This window comes from Heteronotia binoei, chromosome 13 (assembly GCF_032191835.1).
Source record: "Heteronotia binoei isolate CCM8104 ecotype False Entrance Well chromosome 13, APGP_CSIRO_Hbin_v1, whole genome shotgun sequence".
NCBI classification, from domain to species: Eukaryota; Metazoa; Chordata; class Lepidosauria; order Squamata; family Gekkonidae; genus Heteronotia; species Heteronotia binoei.
In genome coordinates, this window is record NC_083235.1 from 11417663 (window position 1) to 11435520 (window position 17858).

At 51.4% G+C, this 17858-nt stretch overlaps 1 protein-coding gene across 1 annotated transcript in view; it reads right to left on the reverse strand.

Moving 5' to 3' along the window:
• Nucleotides 1-17858, reverse strand: part of BCAP31 (B cell receptor associated protein 31) — an 89041-nt gene that overhangs the window by 43583 nt on the left and 27600 nt on the right. The window contains exon 4 of the mRNA XM_060252495.1: nt 963-1098. Within this exon, the coding sequence (XP_060108478.1) occupies nt 963-1098 (136 nt within the window). The remainder of the gene's footprint in view (nt 1-962; nt 1099-17858) is intronic.

The following is a 17858-nucleotide window of genomic DNA, read 5'->3' on the forward strand; positions in this document are numbered from 1 at the left end:
CCTTTACTCCGAAGAGTCTGAGCGGCCTACAATCTCCTTTCCCTTCCTCCCCCACAACAGACACCTTGTGAGGTGGGTGGGGCTGGAGAGGGCTCTCACAGCAGCTGCCCTTTCAAGGACAGAGTCTCAGAGCACCCTACAATCTCCTTTACCTTCCTCCCCCACAACAGACACCCTTTGAGGTGGGTGGGGCTGAAAAGGGCTCTCACAGCAGCTGCCCTTTCAAGGACAACTCTGCCAGAGCTATGGAGGAGCGGGGAATCAAATCCGGTTCTCCCAGATAAGAGTCTGCACACTTAACCACTACACCAAACTGGCTCTCCCTGGGAAACCCTGGCTTAGAGGAAACTCCTGCCACAGCTCTTTCAGAGTTCTCTCAAATCCTAAAAAAAAAAGGTCTAGTTCACCACCTAGTGGTGCACAATGCTAAAAGAGCTGGAACTTCAGACTGCCAGACCATCATAGGATCTACCGGCTATACCACACACAATACTGTAAGAAAACTATTAATTATTATTACAGGTAAATTATTAGCACCGCTGCCAGAGTCAGATACAAGCTGAAGAAGATAATGCTATTGGATCTATATCGCGCCCTTTGCTCTGAGCGTCAGAGCGGCTCACAAGCTCCTTTACCTTCCTCCCCCACAACATACACCCTGTGAAGGGGCTGGGGCTGAGAGCTCCCCCAGAAGCTGCCCTTTCAAGGACAACTCCTACGAGAGCTATGGCTGACCCAAGGTCATTCCAGCAGCTGCAAGTAGAGGAGTGGGGAATCAAACCCTGTGAGATGGGGGGGCTGAAAGAGCCCTGACAGAAGTCGCCCTTTCAAGGATCACAACACCAAACTGGCTCTCTTTCCGGTCAAACGCCCCAGGACTTTCCGATAACCCCAAATTCACCAGCCCCCTTCAGAACAGAGTGCTAAACGCCGCCTCCCTCCTTCCTGCCTCCTCCCGGTACCTTCTTCAGCTTGTCATTCTCCTCCATGTACTTCTTGGCGGCATCGCTGGCTCCCTCCGCCTGCTTCTTGAAGGCTTCGTTGGAGGCCAGGGTGGTGGCGTGCTGGGAGATCAGCGTGACCAGACGTCTCAGCAGGCTGGAGAAAGAAGGATGGAGAGTGTCAAAGCACGCCAGAGTTCACAGGCAGGGCTAGAAACGAGCGTATTAAAGCCTAGACCAGGGGTCCCCAACACAGTGTCCGCGGGCGCCATGACCCCTGCTGAGTGTTTGTCAAAATTGGGCAGGCCCAGATGGCGACCCTAATATAAAAATCTGCACAGCCAATCAGAAGCTTCGCTGTAGACTCCACCACAAAATCTCCAGGGAGGCCCTTTCCAGGCCTATTTTGGCCTCTGAGAGAGAACTGCTTCGGACCAGTCCTAATTAGGGTTGCCAGCTCCAGGTTGGGAAATTCCTGGAGATTTTGTGGTGGAGTCTACAGCAAGGCTTCTGATTGACTGTGCAGATTTTTAAGAACATTGCTTTGGAAGCAGCTGCCACCGCAGCACAAGGCTTTTTGCTGTGTGACTGAAGGTGAGTTGCGGCGGCCATTTTTTTTGTTGCTGACTCCGCCCACTACAATGTGCCACAGTTCAAAAGATGCCCACAGGTTCAAAAAGGTTGGGGGCCCCTAACCCAGACCTCCCAAAAAACCTCACTGGTTTCCACCGGATCTATACAGACAGTTGCTCCCTAGAGTCCCGGATTCATCTCTGGGCCGCAAAGCAATAAGTGAAATAATTCAGAGGGGAGGCCGAGATTTGGACTGCTCCAAAGCAAGTCTGCAAGATCTCAGACGGAATATGGAAGTGGCTTCTTCAACAAAGCTGTATTAGCAGCCACAAGCTAAAACACAATTCCTTGGTATAGTTTAGTTCAGGGGTGGCTAAACTTTCTTAACATAAGAGCCATGAACAATAAATGTCAGATGTCCGAGAGCCGCAAGACAAGAACGTCAGATGTCCGAGAGCCGCAAGACAAGAACGTCAGATGTCCGAGAGCTGCAAGACATGAATGTCAGATGTCCGAGAGCCGCAAGACAAGAATATCAGATGTTTGAGAGAAAAGAGGGAGAGGTGGAAAGAAAGCAACTTTAACTTTAAATGCCTTCTCCAAGCTGCCAGCCAACAGGACAGTGGGGGCTTCAAGAGCCACACAATATGTGTGGAAGAAAAACAGGTTGCTTACCTGTAACTGATGATCTTCGAGTGGTCATCTGTGCAGTCACACACATGGGTCTTGCCGCAGGCAACGGATCCGTACCTCGGAGCTCCAATAGCTCGCCTATAGCGTCTTTTGGCGCGCTTTCCTCCCGCCCTGGGGAGCAGGCAGCGACTGCACATGCCTGGAGCGGGGGGAGAGCGCCCATTCCACTCAGTTTCTTCCAGCCGCCATTGGCACTGACACTATACAAGGTTAAGCAACAATTACAAGAGGCCAGCAGCGGGGAAGGCTGGGTGGGCGTGTGTGACTGCACAGATGACCACTCGAAGATCATCAGTTACAGGTAAGCAACCTGTTTATCTTCTTCGTGGTCTCTGTGCAGTCCCACACATGGGTGACTAGCCAGCTAAATGTCCTGGAGGAGGGTGCTGGTAAAAGAAGCAAGTTAGTTACATAAGCAAATCAGATCATATTATGCAACATAGAGATGGAAGCGGATGCACTCACCCCTGACTTCAGTGGAAGATGGATCTGAGGACCGCTTGACCGAAGGAGGCGTCACGTCTCGCACGAACGTCTAAGGCATAGTGGGAGACGAACGTGGATGGTGAGGACCACGTTGCAGCCGCACAGATGTCCTCTAGGGAGACGCCTTGGAGGAAAGCCGAAGAAGTCGAGACCGCTCTAGTAGAGTGGGCCTTAAGACCTTCGGGCAGAGGCTGTTTAGCCAGTTCGTAGCACAACCTGATGGCACTAACTACCCATTTAGATAGTCTTTGGGTAGAGATTTTGTGTCCCCTGTGAGGGTTCCCGTAGGCCACAAACAGATTAGGGTCCTTATGGAAAGGTTGTGTACGATCAAGGTAGAAAGATAAAGCCCTTCTAACGTCCAGAGAATGCAGGGCTCGTTGTCCCTGGTCAGATGGGTTGGAGAAAAACGTGGGTAGAGAAGTTGAAGACGATACGTGGAACTGGGAGACAACCTTCGGAAGGAACGCAGGGTCCGGTCGCAGAACAACTTTGTCCTTGTGGAAAATGGTGTAGGGAGGATCGTGGCGAAAGGCGCATAAGTCACTTGCCCGTTTGCCTGAGGTAAGGGCTACCAGTAATGCTGTCTTCCAGGAAAGAAGGTTAAGGTCTATGGTAGCCATAGGTTCAAAGGGCACTTTAATCAAGCAGGAAAGAACTAGTGACAAACTCCAGGTCGGGACGAAGGGCTTAACAGGTGGATTGAGGTGCAACATGCCCTTAAGAAAGGACTTGGACAAAGGATGGGAGAACACAGTCTTGCCATCAACAGGGTTATGGAACGCAGAAACCGCAGATAAGTGAACTTTTAAGGAGGAATAGCAGAGTCCTGATTTCTGTAGAGAAAGTAGATAATGAAGGATCAGATTAAGGGGCGCTGATTCTGGCTGCAGATGGTTAGATGCCGCGAATGAGCAGAAGCGCTTCCATTTGCGTTGGTACGAAAGTCTAGTGGAAGGCTTCCTTGCGTTGAGGATGATGTTGGCTACCTCTGTGGAGAGGCAGGCGGATGAATCCTCCAGGCTGCCAAGGCTAGAACCCGAGGGTTGTGATGTAGAACCTGCCCATTGGCCTGGGATAAAAGGTTGCCCACAGGAGGAAGACGGCGGTAAGTGTGGTGGGACATTTGGAGAAGTCTCGTGAACCACGGTTGCCGAGGCCACCATGGAGCAATGAGGATGCAGTCCGTGCCATCTCGTGCTATCTTTACCAACACCCGTGTCAGAAGGGGGGTTGGTGGAAAGAAGTAGTGAAGGGGGCCTGCCCATTTGTGAAGGAAGGCATCGTTGCCCCTCCTGGAATAAAAATGAGGACATTTGGCATTCTCCCTGGAAGCAAAGACGTCCACCTTGGGCGTTCCGAAGCATCGGAAGATGCGCCGAAGGTAGGTCGGATTGATGGACCATTTGTGGTCGTCTATGCGAAATCTGCTGAGGGAGTCGGCCAGGATATTCTCCACACCGGGGAGGTGAATGGCAGTCATGTAGATGTTGTGTTTGACACACCATTCCCAGAGCAGTACGGCTATACGGCACAGGCGGAGGGATCTGGTGCCTCCCTGTTTGTTTATGTAATAAACTGTTGCCATATTGTCTGTGGAAATTTGAACGTGTCGGTCCCTGATCAGAGGGAGAAACGATTGGAGGGCCCTGTGTACAGCAATCAGTTCTAGGCAGTTTATGTGCATGGCCCTCTCGGAGGGAGTCCAAAGCCCCCTGACGGTCTTGTCCTCTAAGTGGGCTCCCCATCCCCACTTGGAGGCGTCTGTTGTCACAACAGCCATCGGAGGAGTCGGTAGAAACGGCATGCCTGCGAGCAGGTTGTCGGGCATAGTCCACCAAGTGAGAGATAGAAGTGCTCTCTGTGGAACAGTGAGTAAAACGCTCTGCGGTTGCGCCTGAGGATGGTAGGCTCATACAAACCAGAGCTGTAGTTGTCGCATCCGAAGTCTGGCAAAGTAAAGGACAGATGTTGTGGCGGCCATGAGGCCCAGCAGGCGTTGGATTGTGAATGCAGACTGACGAGGCTGTTGTTGAACTAACTTGGCTAAGGCAATGATAGTTAGTGCCTGATCCTGGGGGAGGAAGGCACGATGGAGAGAGGTGCGCAGAAGGGCCCCTATGAACTTGAGGTCCTGGGTAGGTGTGAGGTGAGATTTTGCAGCATTCACACGAAGACCCAGGGATTTCAGCAGGGTGAGAGCTCTGTTGAGGTTGCTCTGCAGCTGATGTTGAGTCGGAGCTATGAAAAGCCAGTCGTCGATATATGGGAAGACTGGGATGTTCCGGATGCGAAGAGCAGCTGCCACCACTGCCATGCACTTGGTGAAAACGCGGGGTGCAGTGGAGAGGCCGAATGGTAGGGACACATATTGGAAGTGGTCCTGACCCATGGCGAATCGCAGATACCTCCGATGTTGAGGTCGAATGGTCACATGGAAGTAAGCGTCCTGGAGATCTAGGGAAGCCATCCAGGAATTCCTGGGAATCAGGGGCAAGATGGACTGCAGGGAAATCATTCTGAACTTCCTGTATTCGATGTATCGATTGAGGTTTCGCAGATCTAGAATAGGACGCTTGCCTCCACCCCTCTTGGGGACCAGAAAGTATCTCGAGTAGAAGCCTGTCCCTCGATGTTGAGGAGGAACGGGTTCTATGGCATTTTTCTGGAGCAAGTCCAGAATTTCCTGATGGAGGAGTGAAGACGGGGGGGTAGAAATGAAGTAGTGGTGGCGAGGTGGAGAAATGAACTCGATTGCGTAACCTAGGCGCACGATGGTCAGCACCCAGGAGTCGGTTGTAATCGAGTTCCAATTGGGAAGAAACGGAAGGAGACGTGTGCTGTAGGACGGTGGAGTCTGGAGAGCAAGTGGATTTGTGAAAGAGTCAAAGAGACTGCTTGGTCTGGAGAGAGGCCTTCTTAGATTGCTGGGGCTTAGGCCGCTGTTGGAAATGAGGCTTTGGTTGTGGACCCTTCCGCCTCCAGTAGTCAGCTTGTTTTGGTGACCGTTGTCGTTTTGGAAATGATGGTCTCCAAGTTTTTGCTCGATTGAACTGCTGGGAGTTAGGTTGGGAAGCTCCCAGGCGTTTGGCGCGTTTGCGGCCATCATCGACAGAGGTTAACACTTCGTCCGTGGACGCATGGAAAAGGCCTAGGCCATCGAAGGGCAAGTCCTCTATCTTCTGCTTGATGTCGGGCTGCAGGTTGGTAGAACGCAGCCAAGCATGACGGCGCAAGGCGACGGAGGAGGCAAAGACCCTCGAAGAGCAGGAAACAGCATGTCGTACGGTGTTTATCTGCTGTTTGGAGACTCTGGACAATTCTGAGACCAAATTGGAGGCCGTTCTCTGAGAGGTTTCAGGGAGAGAAGGGATTAAGGGTGTGAATTGATTGGCTAGATTGAAAACATAGGCAGAAAAATAAGCCAAGTAGTTGTTGAGCTTGGAATTGGTAGAGGCCAGAGTGAATAACTTCCGCGCAAGGGTGTCCAGCTTCCTCCCTTCGCGATCTGGTGGTGTAGGGTGCCGTGAGGGCTTGGCCTTAGTTGCAGAGTGAACAATAATGGAGTTGGGCGCAGGGTGAGTAGCCAAGAATTTAGCATCTGGGGCATGAACCCTGTAGAGAGAGTCGAATCGTTTGGAGGTAGGCGGCACAGAGGCCGGCTTGTCCCTTGCCTCTCGCAACCCTTCGAGGTGTACGGGTAGCATCGGAAGAAGTGACCCTGGTGGGAAGTCAGCCTGTACTAAGTCATGTACAATGTCTGACACTTTAGGAGAGTCAGACGGCAAGGCAATCTGGAGAGCATCAGCCATAGTGGTGATGAGGTTCAGGTATGCTTTGGAAGCGTCTGATGGTGAAAGGCGCAGCTGTGGTGTAGATTCCGAAGCGACAGAGGCAGGGTGATCCTCCGAATTCGATGAGAGGGAGGATTCCCGATCAGAGTGGGAGTCGTCAGCGTTGGGTGAGTGGTGCGGAGCGATCGACTCCGAAGCCGAAGAACGAAGCTTGGGAGTGTGAGTGTCCTGGGATGGTCGAGTCGGAGAAACCCGGATGGGAGCCGTGGAGGTTCCGGAGGGGATAGTAAGAGGCTTGTTGAGGTCCCGAGGACGATCATGCAGTGGAGACAGAGCCGACTGTCTAGGGAGGTGATCGGATTCTCGGGGTTCGGAGAGGTCTCGGAGTCGACCGACGTCACGGGTTCGAGGAGAATGTCGGATTGGAGGAAGGTCACGGAATCGACCGTATGCTCGGGTTTGGTGAGGATCGTATACTTGGGTTCGAGGAGAGTCGTCATAGCGGATCCGAGGGGCAACGACATCACGACCGAGGTCTGGATATCTGGAGCGGTGAGTTCCCTCGTAGGAAGGAGAGCAAGATCGGCGATGACGAGACCTAACCCTTGGCGAAGGCAATCGTGACTGCGAAGAGTAGTCGTAGCGAGGACGAGCATACGGGTCATACCGGTCATAGTAGGCGGAGGAGCCGGAATCGCGGTATCCCCGCGGGGAGCGAGAGCGATACCGAGGAGGCATAGGAGTCGGTGAGCGTGATCGAATCCGACGCGGTCTTTGGGTCTCTGGGGAATGCGAACGGAGTCGATGAGTAGAGCTTTGGGTCGCTGAATCCCTATAGAGGGGGGAAAGTGCGACGTCCTGGAAAGATCCAATTCGAAGTGAAGACTTCGGGTAGTGTTGAGTAGGATCGGACGGGTCGGGTTCCAAGAAGTCCGAAGGAACTACGCTGTGGACCGACGGTGAACGAGAGTGAATAGGGATAACTTCTACGGCCGTAGAAGATTGTTGAGTGAGCTGCGGCATGTCAGTGATCACATCTGACGGAGCCGAGAGTTCCGACGGGAGCCGGAGTTGTGAGGTTAAGGCATCCATAGGGTCAGGAGCCGAAGTTGAGGCCCGATGCGAGTGCGAGGTCGGGTGCGACTCGGTCGAGCGCGACTCTGAAGACTTCCTCGGAGTCGAATCCGTCGCTTTCGAATGACGTGGTGCTTTCGGCGCCGATCCCTCGGGGCCTGGATGACGCGACTTTTTTGAAGACTTATGGCCGGTCCCGGCGTGCTTCGAAAGTTTCTTTATGGACTTGTGCGTCTGCTTATGCGAGAGAGGCACGTCCGAAGCGGCCGAATCTCCCGCTCTAGGTGGGGGAGGCGGCGAGGAAGATGTGGGCATCGCCCGCAAAGACAGTTCAAGCAGAAAGCTCCGGAGCCTTGCTGCGCGGTTTTTACGGGCCTGTTTCCTGAAATTCGCACAATGTGCACAGGAGTTGACCCGGTGGGCTTCTCCGAGGCAGAAAAGGCAAAGGCTGTGGCCGTCAGTGGTGGGGATTTTAGACCCACAGCGCCTACACTTTTTGAAGGTAACCTTCCCTTCCATGCGCTCCGGACAAGGGAGGGGAGGGAGGGGAAGAAAAGGGGAAAGGAAGCGCAGAAAACGGATTCTTTTTTTTATATATATATTTTAAAAGGACGAAAATAGTAAGGAATAAAGGGACGAGAATACGATACCAGAGGGAGATAAGGATGAAGAGAAAAGCGAGCTAAGGAGGAAACGCAGCGAGGTAGGTGATGTCCGGGTGGCGGTAGGGAAGAAACTGAGTGGAATGGGCGCTCTCCCCCCGCTCCAGGCATGCGCAGTCGCTGCCTGCTCCCCAGGGCGGGAGGAAAGCGCGCCAAAAGACGCTATAGGCGAGCTATTGGAGCTCCGAGGTACGGATCCGTTGCCTGCGGCAAGACCCATGTGTGTGACTGCACAGAGACCACGAAGAAGATCCACAGTTTAGCCACCCCTGGTTTAGTATATTCGATTTATACCCTGCCCTCCCCGACAAGTGGGCTCAGGGAGGCTCGCAGCATATGATAACAAGGCCAACAAAAACATGAATTAAAACGGTCGGTGTGCTAATTCCCAGACCATTCAGTAAAAGATTAAATAGATAACTTAAGTAGAAGTCATTCAATTAAACTTTATAACCATTCTTCTCATCTGATATCTGAGGCGCTGACATTGCAGGTTTGATGTTACTAATTCCAGTTAATGACTAACGATCAAACGCAAGGTAAAATAGCGTTGTCTTACAGGCTTTCCGGAATTGGGCAATGACCCACTTCTAAAATCTGGGGGAAATGTTATTAGGTTTAGAGGCGCTAGGGGAAAGACTGCACCATGGACCTAATCTGAGTTCCATAAACACGGGGCATTTTTACGTAAGAAAAGCCATGTTGGATAAGGCCAATGGCCCATCCAGTCCAACACTCTGTGTCACACAGGCAAAAAACCCAGATGTCATCAGGAGATCCACCAGTGGGGCCAGGACACTAGAAGCCCTCCCACTGTTGGGGCTCGAGAGAGCCAATTTGGTGTAGTGGTTAAGTGTGCAGATTCTTACCTGGGAGAACCAGGTTTGACTCCCCACTCCTCCACTTGCACCTGCTGGCATGGCCTTCAGTCAGCCATAACTCTGGCAGAGGTTGTCCTTGAAAGGGCAGCTGCTGTGAGAGTCCTCTCCAGCCCCACTCACCTCACAGGGTGTCTTATTGTGGGGGAGGGAGATAAAGGAGACTGTGAGCCGCTCTGAGACTCTTGAGTGGAGGGTGGAATATAAATCCAATTTCTTCTTCTTCTTCTCTTTAGTTTGGAGAAATGTCAACTGCGGGGTGACATAATAGAGGTTTACAAGATTATGCATGGGATGGAGAAAGTAGAGAAAGAAGTACTTTTTCACAATACAAGAACTCGTGGGCATTCAATGAAATTGCTGAGCAGTCAGGTTAAAATGGATAAAAGGAAGTCCTTCTTCACCCAAAGGGTGATTAACATGTGGAATTCACTGCCACAGGAGGTGATGGCGGCCACAAGCATAGCCAGCTTCAAGAGGGGATTGGATAAAAATATGGAGCAGAGGTTCATCAGTGGCTATTAGCCACAAGTGTGTGTGTGTGTGTATATTTTTGCCACTGTGTGACACAGAGTGTTGGACTGGATGGGCCATTGGCCTGATCCAACATGGCTTCTCTTATGTCCCCCCCCCTCCAGCACCAAGAATACAGAGCATCACTGCCCCAGACAGAGAGTTCCAACAATACACTGTGGCTAATAGCCACTCATGGACCTCTGCTCCATATGTTCATCCAATCCCCTCTTGAAGCCGGCTATGCTTGTAGCTGCCACCACTTCCTGTGGCAGTGAATTTCACATGTTAATCACCCTTTGGGTGAAGAAGAACCTCCTTTAATCTATTCTAACCTGACTGCTCAGCAATTTCATTGAGTGCCCACGAGTTCTTGTATTGTGAGAAAGGGAGCAAAGGACTTCTTTCTCTACCTTCTCTGTCCCATGCATAATGTTGTAACCCTCTAACATGTCACCCCTCAGTCGAAATCCCCAGCATCATGGTGTGTTTTGGCCCCAAGTTAAAGGCAACGGTAGTCCCCTATGCAAGCTCCAGTCCTTTCCAACTCTGGGGTGACGTTGCTTTCACAATATTTTCATGGCAGACTTTTTACAGGGTGGTTTGCCATTGCCTTCCCCAGTCACCTACACTTTCCCCCCAGCAAGCTGGGCCCTCATTTGACCAACCTCGGAAGGATGGAAGGCTGAGTCAACCTTGACCCAGCTACCTGAAAACCCAGCTGCCGCCGGGATTGAACTCAGGTCGTGAGCAGAGCTTGGACTGCAGCTTTACCACTCTGCGCCACGGAGGCCCCAAGTTACCCAACTTGAAAAGGCGCTACAAATGGCTGCCTTCAGAGGAAACTGGCTGTCATTCCCACACTGGGGAATGCCAAGGGGAAAGTCTGGGCCAGGGTGGCCAAATTGTGGGTCGGGAGCCACACGTGGCTCTTTCACACATATTGTGTGGCTCTTGAAGCCCCCACCATCCTGTTGGCCAGCTTGGAGAAGGCATTTCTCTCTTTATATCACATCGCCAAGCCAAACCAGTTGGTAGCTTGTAGGACGCATTTACCCAAGAGCCCCGTGGCGCGGAGCGGTAAAACTGCAGTACTGCAGTCCTAAGCTCTTCTCAAGATCTGTTCGATCCCAGAGGAAGCTGGGTTCTGGTCACCGGCTCCAGGTTGAATCAGCTTTCCATCCTTCTGAGGTCGGTCAAATGGGCCCCCAGCTTGCTGGGGGGGGGGGGGGGAGGGAAGCGTAGATGACTGGGGAAGGCAATGGCAAACCGCCCTGTAAAAAGTTTGCTGTGAAAACATCATGATGCAATGTCACCCCAGAGTTGGAAAAGACTGCTGCTTGCACAGGGGACTACCTTTACCTTTAAAAAAAAGGAAAAAAAAGAATGCATTTAATGTTGTTTTCTTTCCACCTCTCCCTCCCTCCTCCTGCCCCCATCTGTTTGCCTGCTTGCCTGCCTGCCTTCCTTCCTGTTTGGTGGCTCTCAAACATCTGATGTTCATGTCCCGCGGCTCTCAAACATCTGACGCTTATTCTATGTAGCTCTTACGTTAAGAAAATTTGGCCAATCCCCGTCCAAGCCAAGGAAAGCTGGGAACTGCGCGGTGCACTGAGGATCTGGACCCCGGCCCCATCTCCACAGCACAACCTAGAGAACCAAAGGCTTCCATGCTCTGCCCTTCAGGGCGGCACTGCCCATACACTGGCACGCAGCCGCGGCAAATCAATGCAGCAAACAGGCAATAAAATAGGGGTTGCGCTCAATGCGGCTCTGTCCCCCGCCCTGCAGCGTTTGAGCTCCTCTTCCGCATTTGACGGGAATTCTTTTATAGCCTGGTTGCAAAACAGGGAACCGATTTTCTCGTGGCTTGGAAACTGATGGGCGAGACGCAACACAGAGGTCACTGCAGAAATACCAACACACTCCCCGCCAAGTAATAAAAGGACAGCTGGCACACAGAGGTTCCACAACTTCAGTGAGCTACTAAGCCGCTGAGACAGGCAGAGAGGCAGATCCACCTCCTGAGGTTAACGCCAGGGGTGGCCAAACTGTGGCTCGGGAGCCACATGTGGCTCTCCCACACATACTGTGTGGCTCTCAAAGCCCCCACCGCCCCATCAGCCGGCTTGGAGAAGGTATCTGTCTCTTTAAATCACTTATCCATGCCAAGTCAAGCCAGCCAGCAGCTTAGAGCAGGGGTGTCGTGTCGAACTCATTTGTTAGGAGGGCCAGATCTGACATGAGACCTTGTCGTGTCGAGCCAAGTGTGTACCTATTTAAGATCAGGTAGCAGAGACACGAACGCAAATATACTTTTTAAAAAACTTAAAACATGCCTAAAATGTTAGCACTTGTTGGTCTTAAAAGTGCTTTCTTTGTATTTCTCCCATGGGATCCAGGGAACTGGGCAAAGGAAGCTCTGGCTCTTTCCTTCCTTCCCCAGGGAACTAGAAGGGGAGGAGCCTCAGCCAATAGAGGGAAAGAGGGAAGAGAGGCATGGGTCAGTAGTTTCATCATGCAATTGAAAGAGCCTGGCAAAGCAAACTATTCCCTCCCCACTTCCTTCCTGAAGGGAGGAGCCTCAGCCAATGGAGAAAATAGAAGTTTTGCTCTGTAGCTCCTGTGCGATTGAGCCAAACCTTGCAAAGCAAACTGTTATGCAGAAGGAAGCAATATATAGGGAGACGGAAACAGAAGACACCAGTTGCTCGGGGGCCTGATAGGAGCCCTTCGGGGGCCTGATTGGGCCCCTTAACTGCATGTTTGATGCCCTGGCTTAGCGAAATGCATTTTGAGTTGCTTTCTTTCCACCTCTCCCTCCCTCATCTACTTTCCTTCCTTCCTACTCTCAAACATCTGACATTCATGTCTCGCAGCTCTCAAACACCTGATGTTTATTCTACAAGGCTCTTGCACTAAGCAAGTCTGGCCACCCGTGGGTTACAAAACAAGAGGGCTTTCATGGTGGCGTCCACTTCCTGTGAACTTAGACAAAAGTTCAGACCATAGCTCCATCACAGGAATCCCTACTTAAGAGTGTCCCAATACTGCTGTCTGGAAGACAACAGGCCCCAAAACATATGAAGCTGCCTTATACTGAATCATACCCTAGGTCCACCCAAATCAGTCTTGTCTACTCAGACTGGCAGCAGCTCTCCAGGGTCTTAAGCTGAGGTTTTTCATGCCTACTTGCCTGGATTCTTTTTAGTTGGAGATGCTGGGGATTGAACCTGGGACCTTCTGCTTACCAAGCAGATGCTCTGCCACTGAGCCACCGTCCCTCCCCATGAACATATGAAGCTGCCCTCTACTGAATCAGACTCTGGGTCCATCAAAGTCAGTATTGTCTACTCAGACTGGCAGCGGCTCTCCAGGGTCTCAAGCTGAGGTTTTTCACGCCGACCTGCCCGGATTCTTTTTAGTTGGAGATGCTGGGGATTGAACCTGGGACCTTCTGCTTACCAAGCAGATTTTCTGCCACTGAGCCACCGTCCCTCCCCATGAACATATGAACACGTGAAGCTGTTTTATACTGAATCAGACCCTCGGTCCATCAAAGTCAGTATTGTCTACTCAGACTGGCAGCGGCTCTCCAGCTGAGGCTTTCCACGCCTATTTGCCTGGACCCTTTTTAGTTGGGAGATGCCGGGGACTGAACTTGGGACCTTCTGCTTACCAAGCAGATATTCTACCAGAGCCACCGTCCCTCCCCATCCATTTATACCACTTGGCCTAACGTACCAGCTGAGATACAGGCAAGTGGTCAAGATGCGTGACTCAAAGGGCTCTTCCAAAGCCTCTGGAGCCCCGTCTTCTGCAAGAACAACTCTCTCCTTTTGCCAATCTCACCGGTTCTGGTTATTTTGCAATTCAACTCCTGTTTGGTTTTTTGCTTTTTTTTTTTCCCTAAAGAGCTCACTGGCTAAGACCCCCTCCCTAAATACCTTCAATGAAGATACATCCACACGGGCAGCTATGTTAGTCTGAAGCTACAGAACAAAGTGTGAGTACAGGGGTGTCTTTAAGACCAAAGAAGTGTAATTCCGGGCCAAGCTTTTGTGGGCACACTAGAAGCTGGCACCCGGAATTACACTTTTTTGGTCTTAAAGGGAGAAGGAGACTGGATTTATACCCTGCCCTTCGCTACCTAAGAGCAGCCCCGCAGCGCAGACTGTTAAAGCGGCAGTAGCGCAGTCCTAAGCTCTGCTCACGACCGGAGTTCGATCCCCGGCGGAAGCTGGGTTTATCAGGTAGCCGGCTCCAGGTTGACTCAGCCTTCCATCCTTCCGAGGTCGGTCAAATGAGGACCCAGCTTGCTGGGGGGAAAGCGTAGATGACTGGGGAAGGCAACGGCAAGCCACCCCGTAAAAAGTCCGCCATGAAAAAGTGAGAGCAACATCACCCCAGAGTCGGAAATGACTGGTCCTTGCACAGGGGACTTTTCCTTTTTTCCTTCACTACCTAAAGGAGTCTCAGAGCAGCTTACAATCTCCTTTCCCTCTCTGCAACAGACACCCTGTGAGGTAGGTGGGGCTGAGGGGGCTCTGACAGAAACTGCTCTTCCCAGGACAGCTCGCTGAGAGTTGGTGACTGACTCAAGGCCACACCAACAGCTGCATGTGGAGGAGTGGGGAATCAAGCCCAGTTCTCCCAGATAAGACTCCATGTACTTTACTACACCATGGGTGGCCGACTGTGGCTCTTTCACACATATTCTGTGGCTCTTGAAGCCCCCACTACGTCAGCAGACTTTGAGAAGATGTTTCTCTCTTTAAATCACTTCTCCAAGCCAAGCCAGCCAGCAGCTTGGAGAATGCATTTAAAGATAAAGTTGCTTTATTTCCACCTCTCCCTCCCTCCTCCATCTATTTTCCTTCCTTCCTTCCAGTTCCCAAACATTTGACGTTCATGTCTTGTGGCCCTCAAACATCTGATATTTATTCTATGTGGCTCTTATGTTAAGCAAGTTTGCCCCCCCTGAACTGACCAGGTGTCGCTGGGCTGAAACTTTGTTCCCTAAATGCCTGTTCATCTCCTTCAAAGTCTCCCTTTCTCAAGGCCTCTCTTTTTATTGCCAGCTCATTCTTCTGGTACTTTAAAACATGGCTCCTTGTCCAGGGAAAGAACAACCACAGCCTGTATGCAACCAAGCCGCTAAGAACGCTTGAAGGGCCCTTCACTTTTCCTTAAGGAGTGGCCAACCAGCTCCTCTGGAGGGCCAACAACAGGACACAGAGACCAAGGCCTTCTTCTGGTTCAGCTTAAATCCTTTGGTCATGGAAGCTAATAAAGGAAAATGGAATAGGACGAAGGCCTTCATAAGAACATAAGACCCTACCAGATTAGACCAGTGGTCCATCTAGTCCAGCCTCCTGTCTCACACAGTGGCCAGCCAGTTCCTCTGGATGGTCAACAGGAAGGCAGAGAGGCTGAGGCCTTCTTAAGAACATCATAAGAGTCCTGCTGGGTAAGACCAGTGGTCCATCTAGTCCAGCCTCCTGTCTCACACAGTGGCCAGCCAGTTCCTCTGGAGGGCCAACAACAAGGCAGAGAGGTTGAGGCCTTCATAAGAACATCATGAAAGCCCTGCTGGAGCAGACCAGTGGTCCATCTAGTCCAGCCTCCTGTCTCACACAGTAGCCAACCAGTTCCTCTGGAGGGCCAACAACAGGGCACAGAGGCTGAGGCTTTCATAAGAACATCAGAAGAGGCCCGCTGGATCAGACCAGCAACCATCTAGTCCAGCCTCCTGTCTCACACAGTGGACAGCCAGTTCCTCTAGAGGGCCAATAACAGGGCAGAGACGCTGAGGCCTTCATAAGAACATCAGAAGAGCCCTGCTGGATCAGACCACTGAAGGTCCATCTTGTCTAGCACCCTGTCTCACCTAGTGGCCAACCAGTTCCTCTGGAGGGCCAACAACAGGGCATAGAGACCAAGATCTTCATAAGAACAAAAGGCCCTACTGGATTTGACAAGTGGTCCATCTAGTCCAGCCTCCCATCTCACACAGTGGCCAACCAGCTCCTCTGGAGGGCCAACAACAGGGCAGGGACGCTGAGGCCTTCATAAGAACATCAGAAGAGCCCTGCTGGATCAGACCAGTGGTCCATTAGTCCAGCATCGTCTCTCACAAAGTGGTCAACCAGTTCTTCTGGAGTTCCAACAACAAAGCCTTCCCTTGTTGCCTTCTGGCTCTGGGATTCAGCAGCGGACTGTGGCGAAACACAGAAGCTGCCTTTAGCCTCTAAGCCTAGTAACCACTGCCAGACTTCTCCCCCGTGAATCTGTCTAATCCCTTTTTAATTAGAAGTGAACCTCAATTAATTTAATTTAATTTTCACTGCAACAGGCCCTCCGCTTCGGGCAATAAAGTTAGACTGGCAAAATGGGAACTCCGTTCAGCGCGTTGGGGAGGGGGGAGGAAGACGAGAGACCGAAGACAGAACTTCCTTTCCAGTGAAGTTTGAGATACAGAACAGGGAAACACAACAGCACTTTGGAATGCCACACAGGGCCCAACACTGGCATACCCTGAGGTGAGGCAGCTGGCAGGGTCTATATGAACATATGAAGCTACCTTATACTGAATCAGACCCTCAGTCCATCAAAGTCAGTATTGTCTTCTCAGACTGGCAGCGGCTCTCCAGGGTCTCAAGCTGAGGTTTTTCACACCTATTTGCCTGGACCCTTTTTTGGAGATGCCAAGGATTGAACCTGGGACCTTCTGCTTCCCAAGCAGATGCTCTACCACTGAGCCACCGTCCTAGGGCAGGGGTGGCCAAAGTTGCTTAATGTAAGAGCCACAGAGAATCGATGTCAGATGTTTGAGAGCCGCAGGACATGAACAGCAGATGTTGGAAGAAGGGAAGGGGAGGGGAGGGGGGAGGGGAAGGAAGGGAAACAGAGGGAGAGAGGGAGAGGTAGAAAGACAGCAATTTTAACTTTAAATTTTAACAGGGACTTTAACGGGGATAAATGTAAAATTCTGCATTTAGGTAGAATGAATGTTTATAGGATGGGAGGGACTGGTCTTAGCAGCAGTATGTGCAAAAAGGATCTCGGGGTCTCAGTGGACCATATGCTGAACATAAGTCAACAGTGTGATGTGGTGGCTAAAAAGGCAAATGCAATTTTGGGCTGCATCAACGAAAGTACAGTGTTCAGACCAATCTTTACAACATATTCACAGAAGACCAACAAGGTTCAGAACATGTCTGTTAGATTTCCTGGAATTGGGTTCCAGTGATAAAAGAAGCCTCCAAACTGAAGAAAGACGGATGAAACGTCTTGGCATCTAGAAGAGACATCTTTGGAAGGGCTTCCTTTAGTTCTATGAACTAAATACTGGGATATTGTTACTCCTTGGTGATTGGAAAGACTGTTTTTGAACTGCAAAATGTCTTTTTGCTACTTGCTCTTGTCTATTTGAAGCTCTGTGTGCAAGCTTGGTGAGAACACCACTGACCTCTACAATACACTGTCTTGTATTGATTCACCAGTGTCTCTTAGTGGGTTTTTTTATTTACCCACCTGGGGATTGGCTACCTTAACCCTAGCTCCGGACTCTGCAAGAACTGGACTCAAAACCAAAGCAACCTGCCCCCTTATGAGACACACAACAGAAACGGGAGTCCCAGCTGTGCAGCCGGGTGCTGTACAGGTCTCTGTGGCCAGGCGGCTGACCGATGACCCAAAGGCATTGTTCACTCCCTCTGTCAGCTGCTCTGGCCAGCCAAAAGACAGCTGCTCATTAAGCTGGAGAGCTGGAAGGGCAGACACCAGAGTGGGCACGGACAGCCCGCGGTTCGTCTCCAGCGCCAGGGAGGGGGTAGCTTGCTGGATCAGATGGGCTGTGAGCTGCCGAGATCAGTTGACACAGACCACAAAAATGAACAGGGAGCGTGATCGAAATTTACCGGGAGGGAGGAAAAGAACACCAGAGGGTTTGGAATTTCACTCCAACTCACTGACAAATGCAAAAAACACGGCGGGACTGAAGCAGGCTTGAAGCCTCTAGAAACAGAGCTGGAAGGGACCTCCAAGGGTCATCTAGTCCAACCCCCTGAGCAATGCAGGAAACTCACAACTACCTCCCTCTCCCACTCCACCAGTGATTCCTGCTCTATTCCCAGAGGAAGGCAAAAAAGCCTCCAGCACACATCCTTAGAGCAACTCGACATGCGCAAAGCCTGCTGCATTGTGGGAAAGTGCTCTACACACGCTCAGAGGCTTCACTGG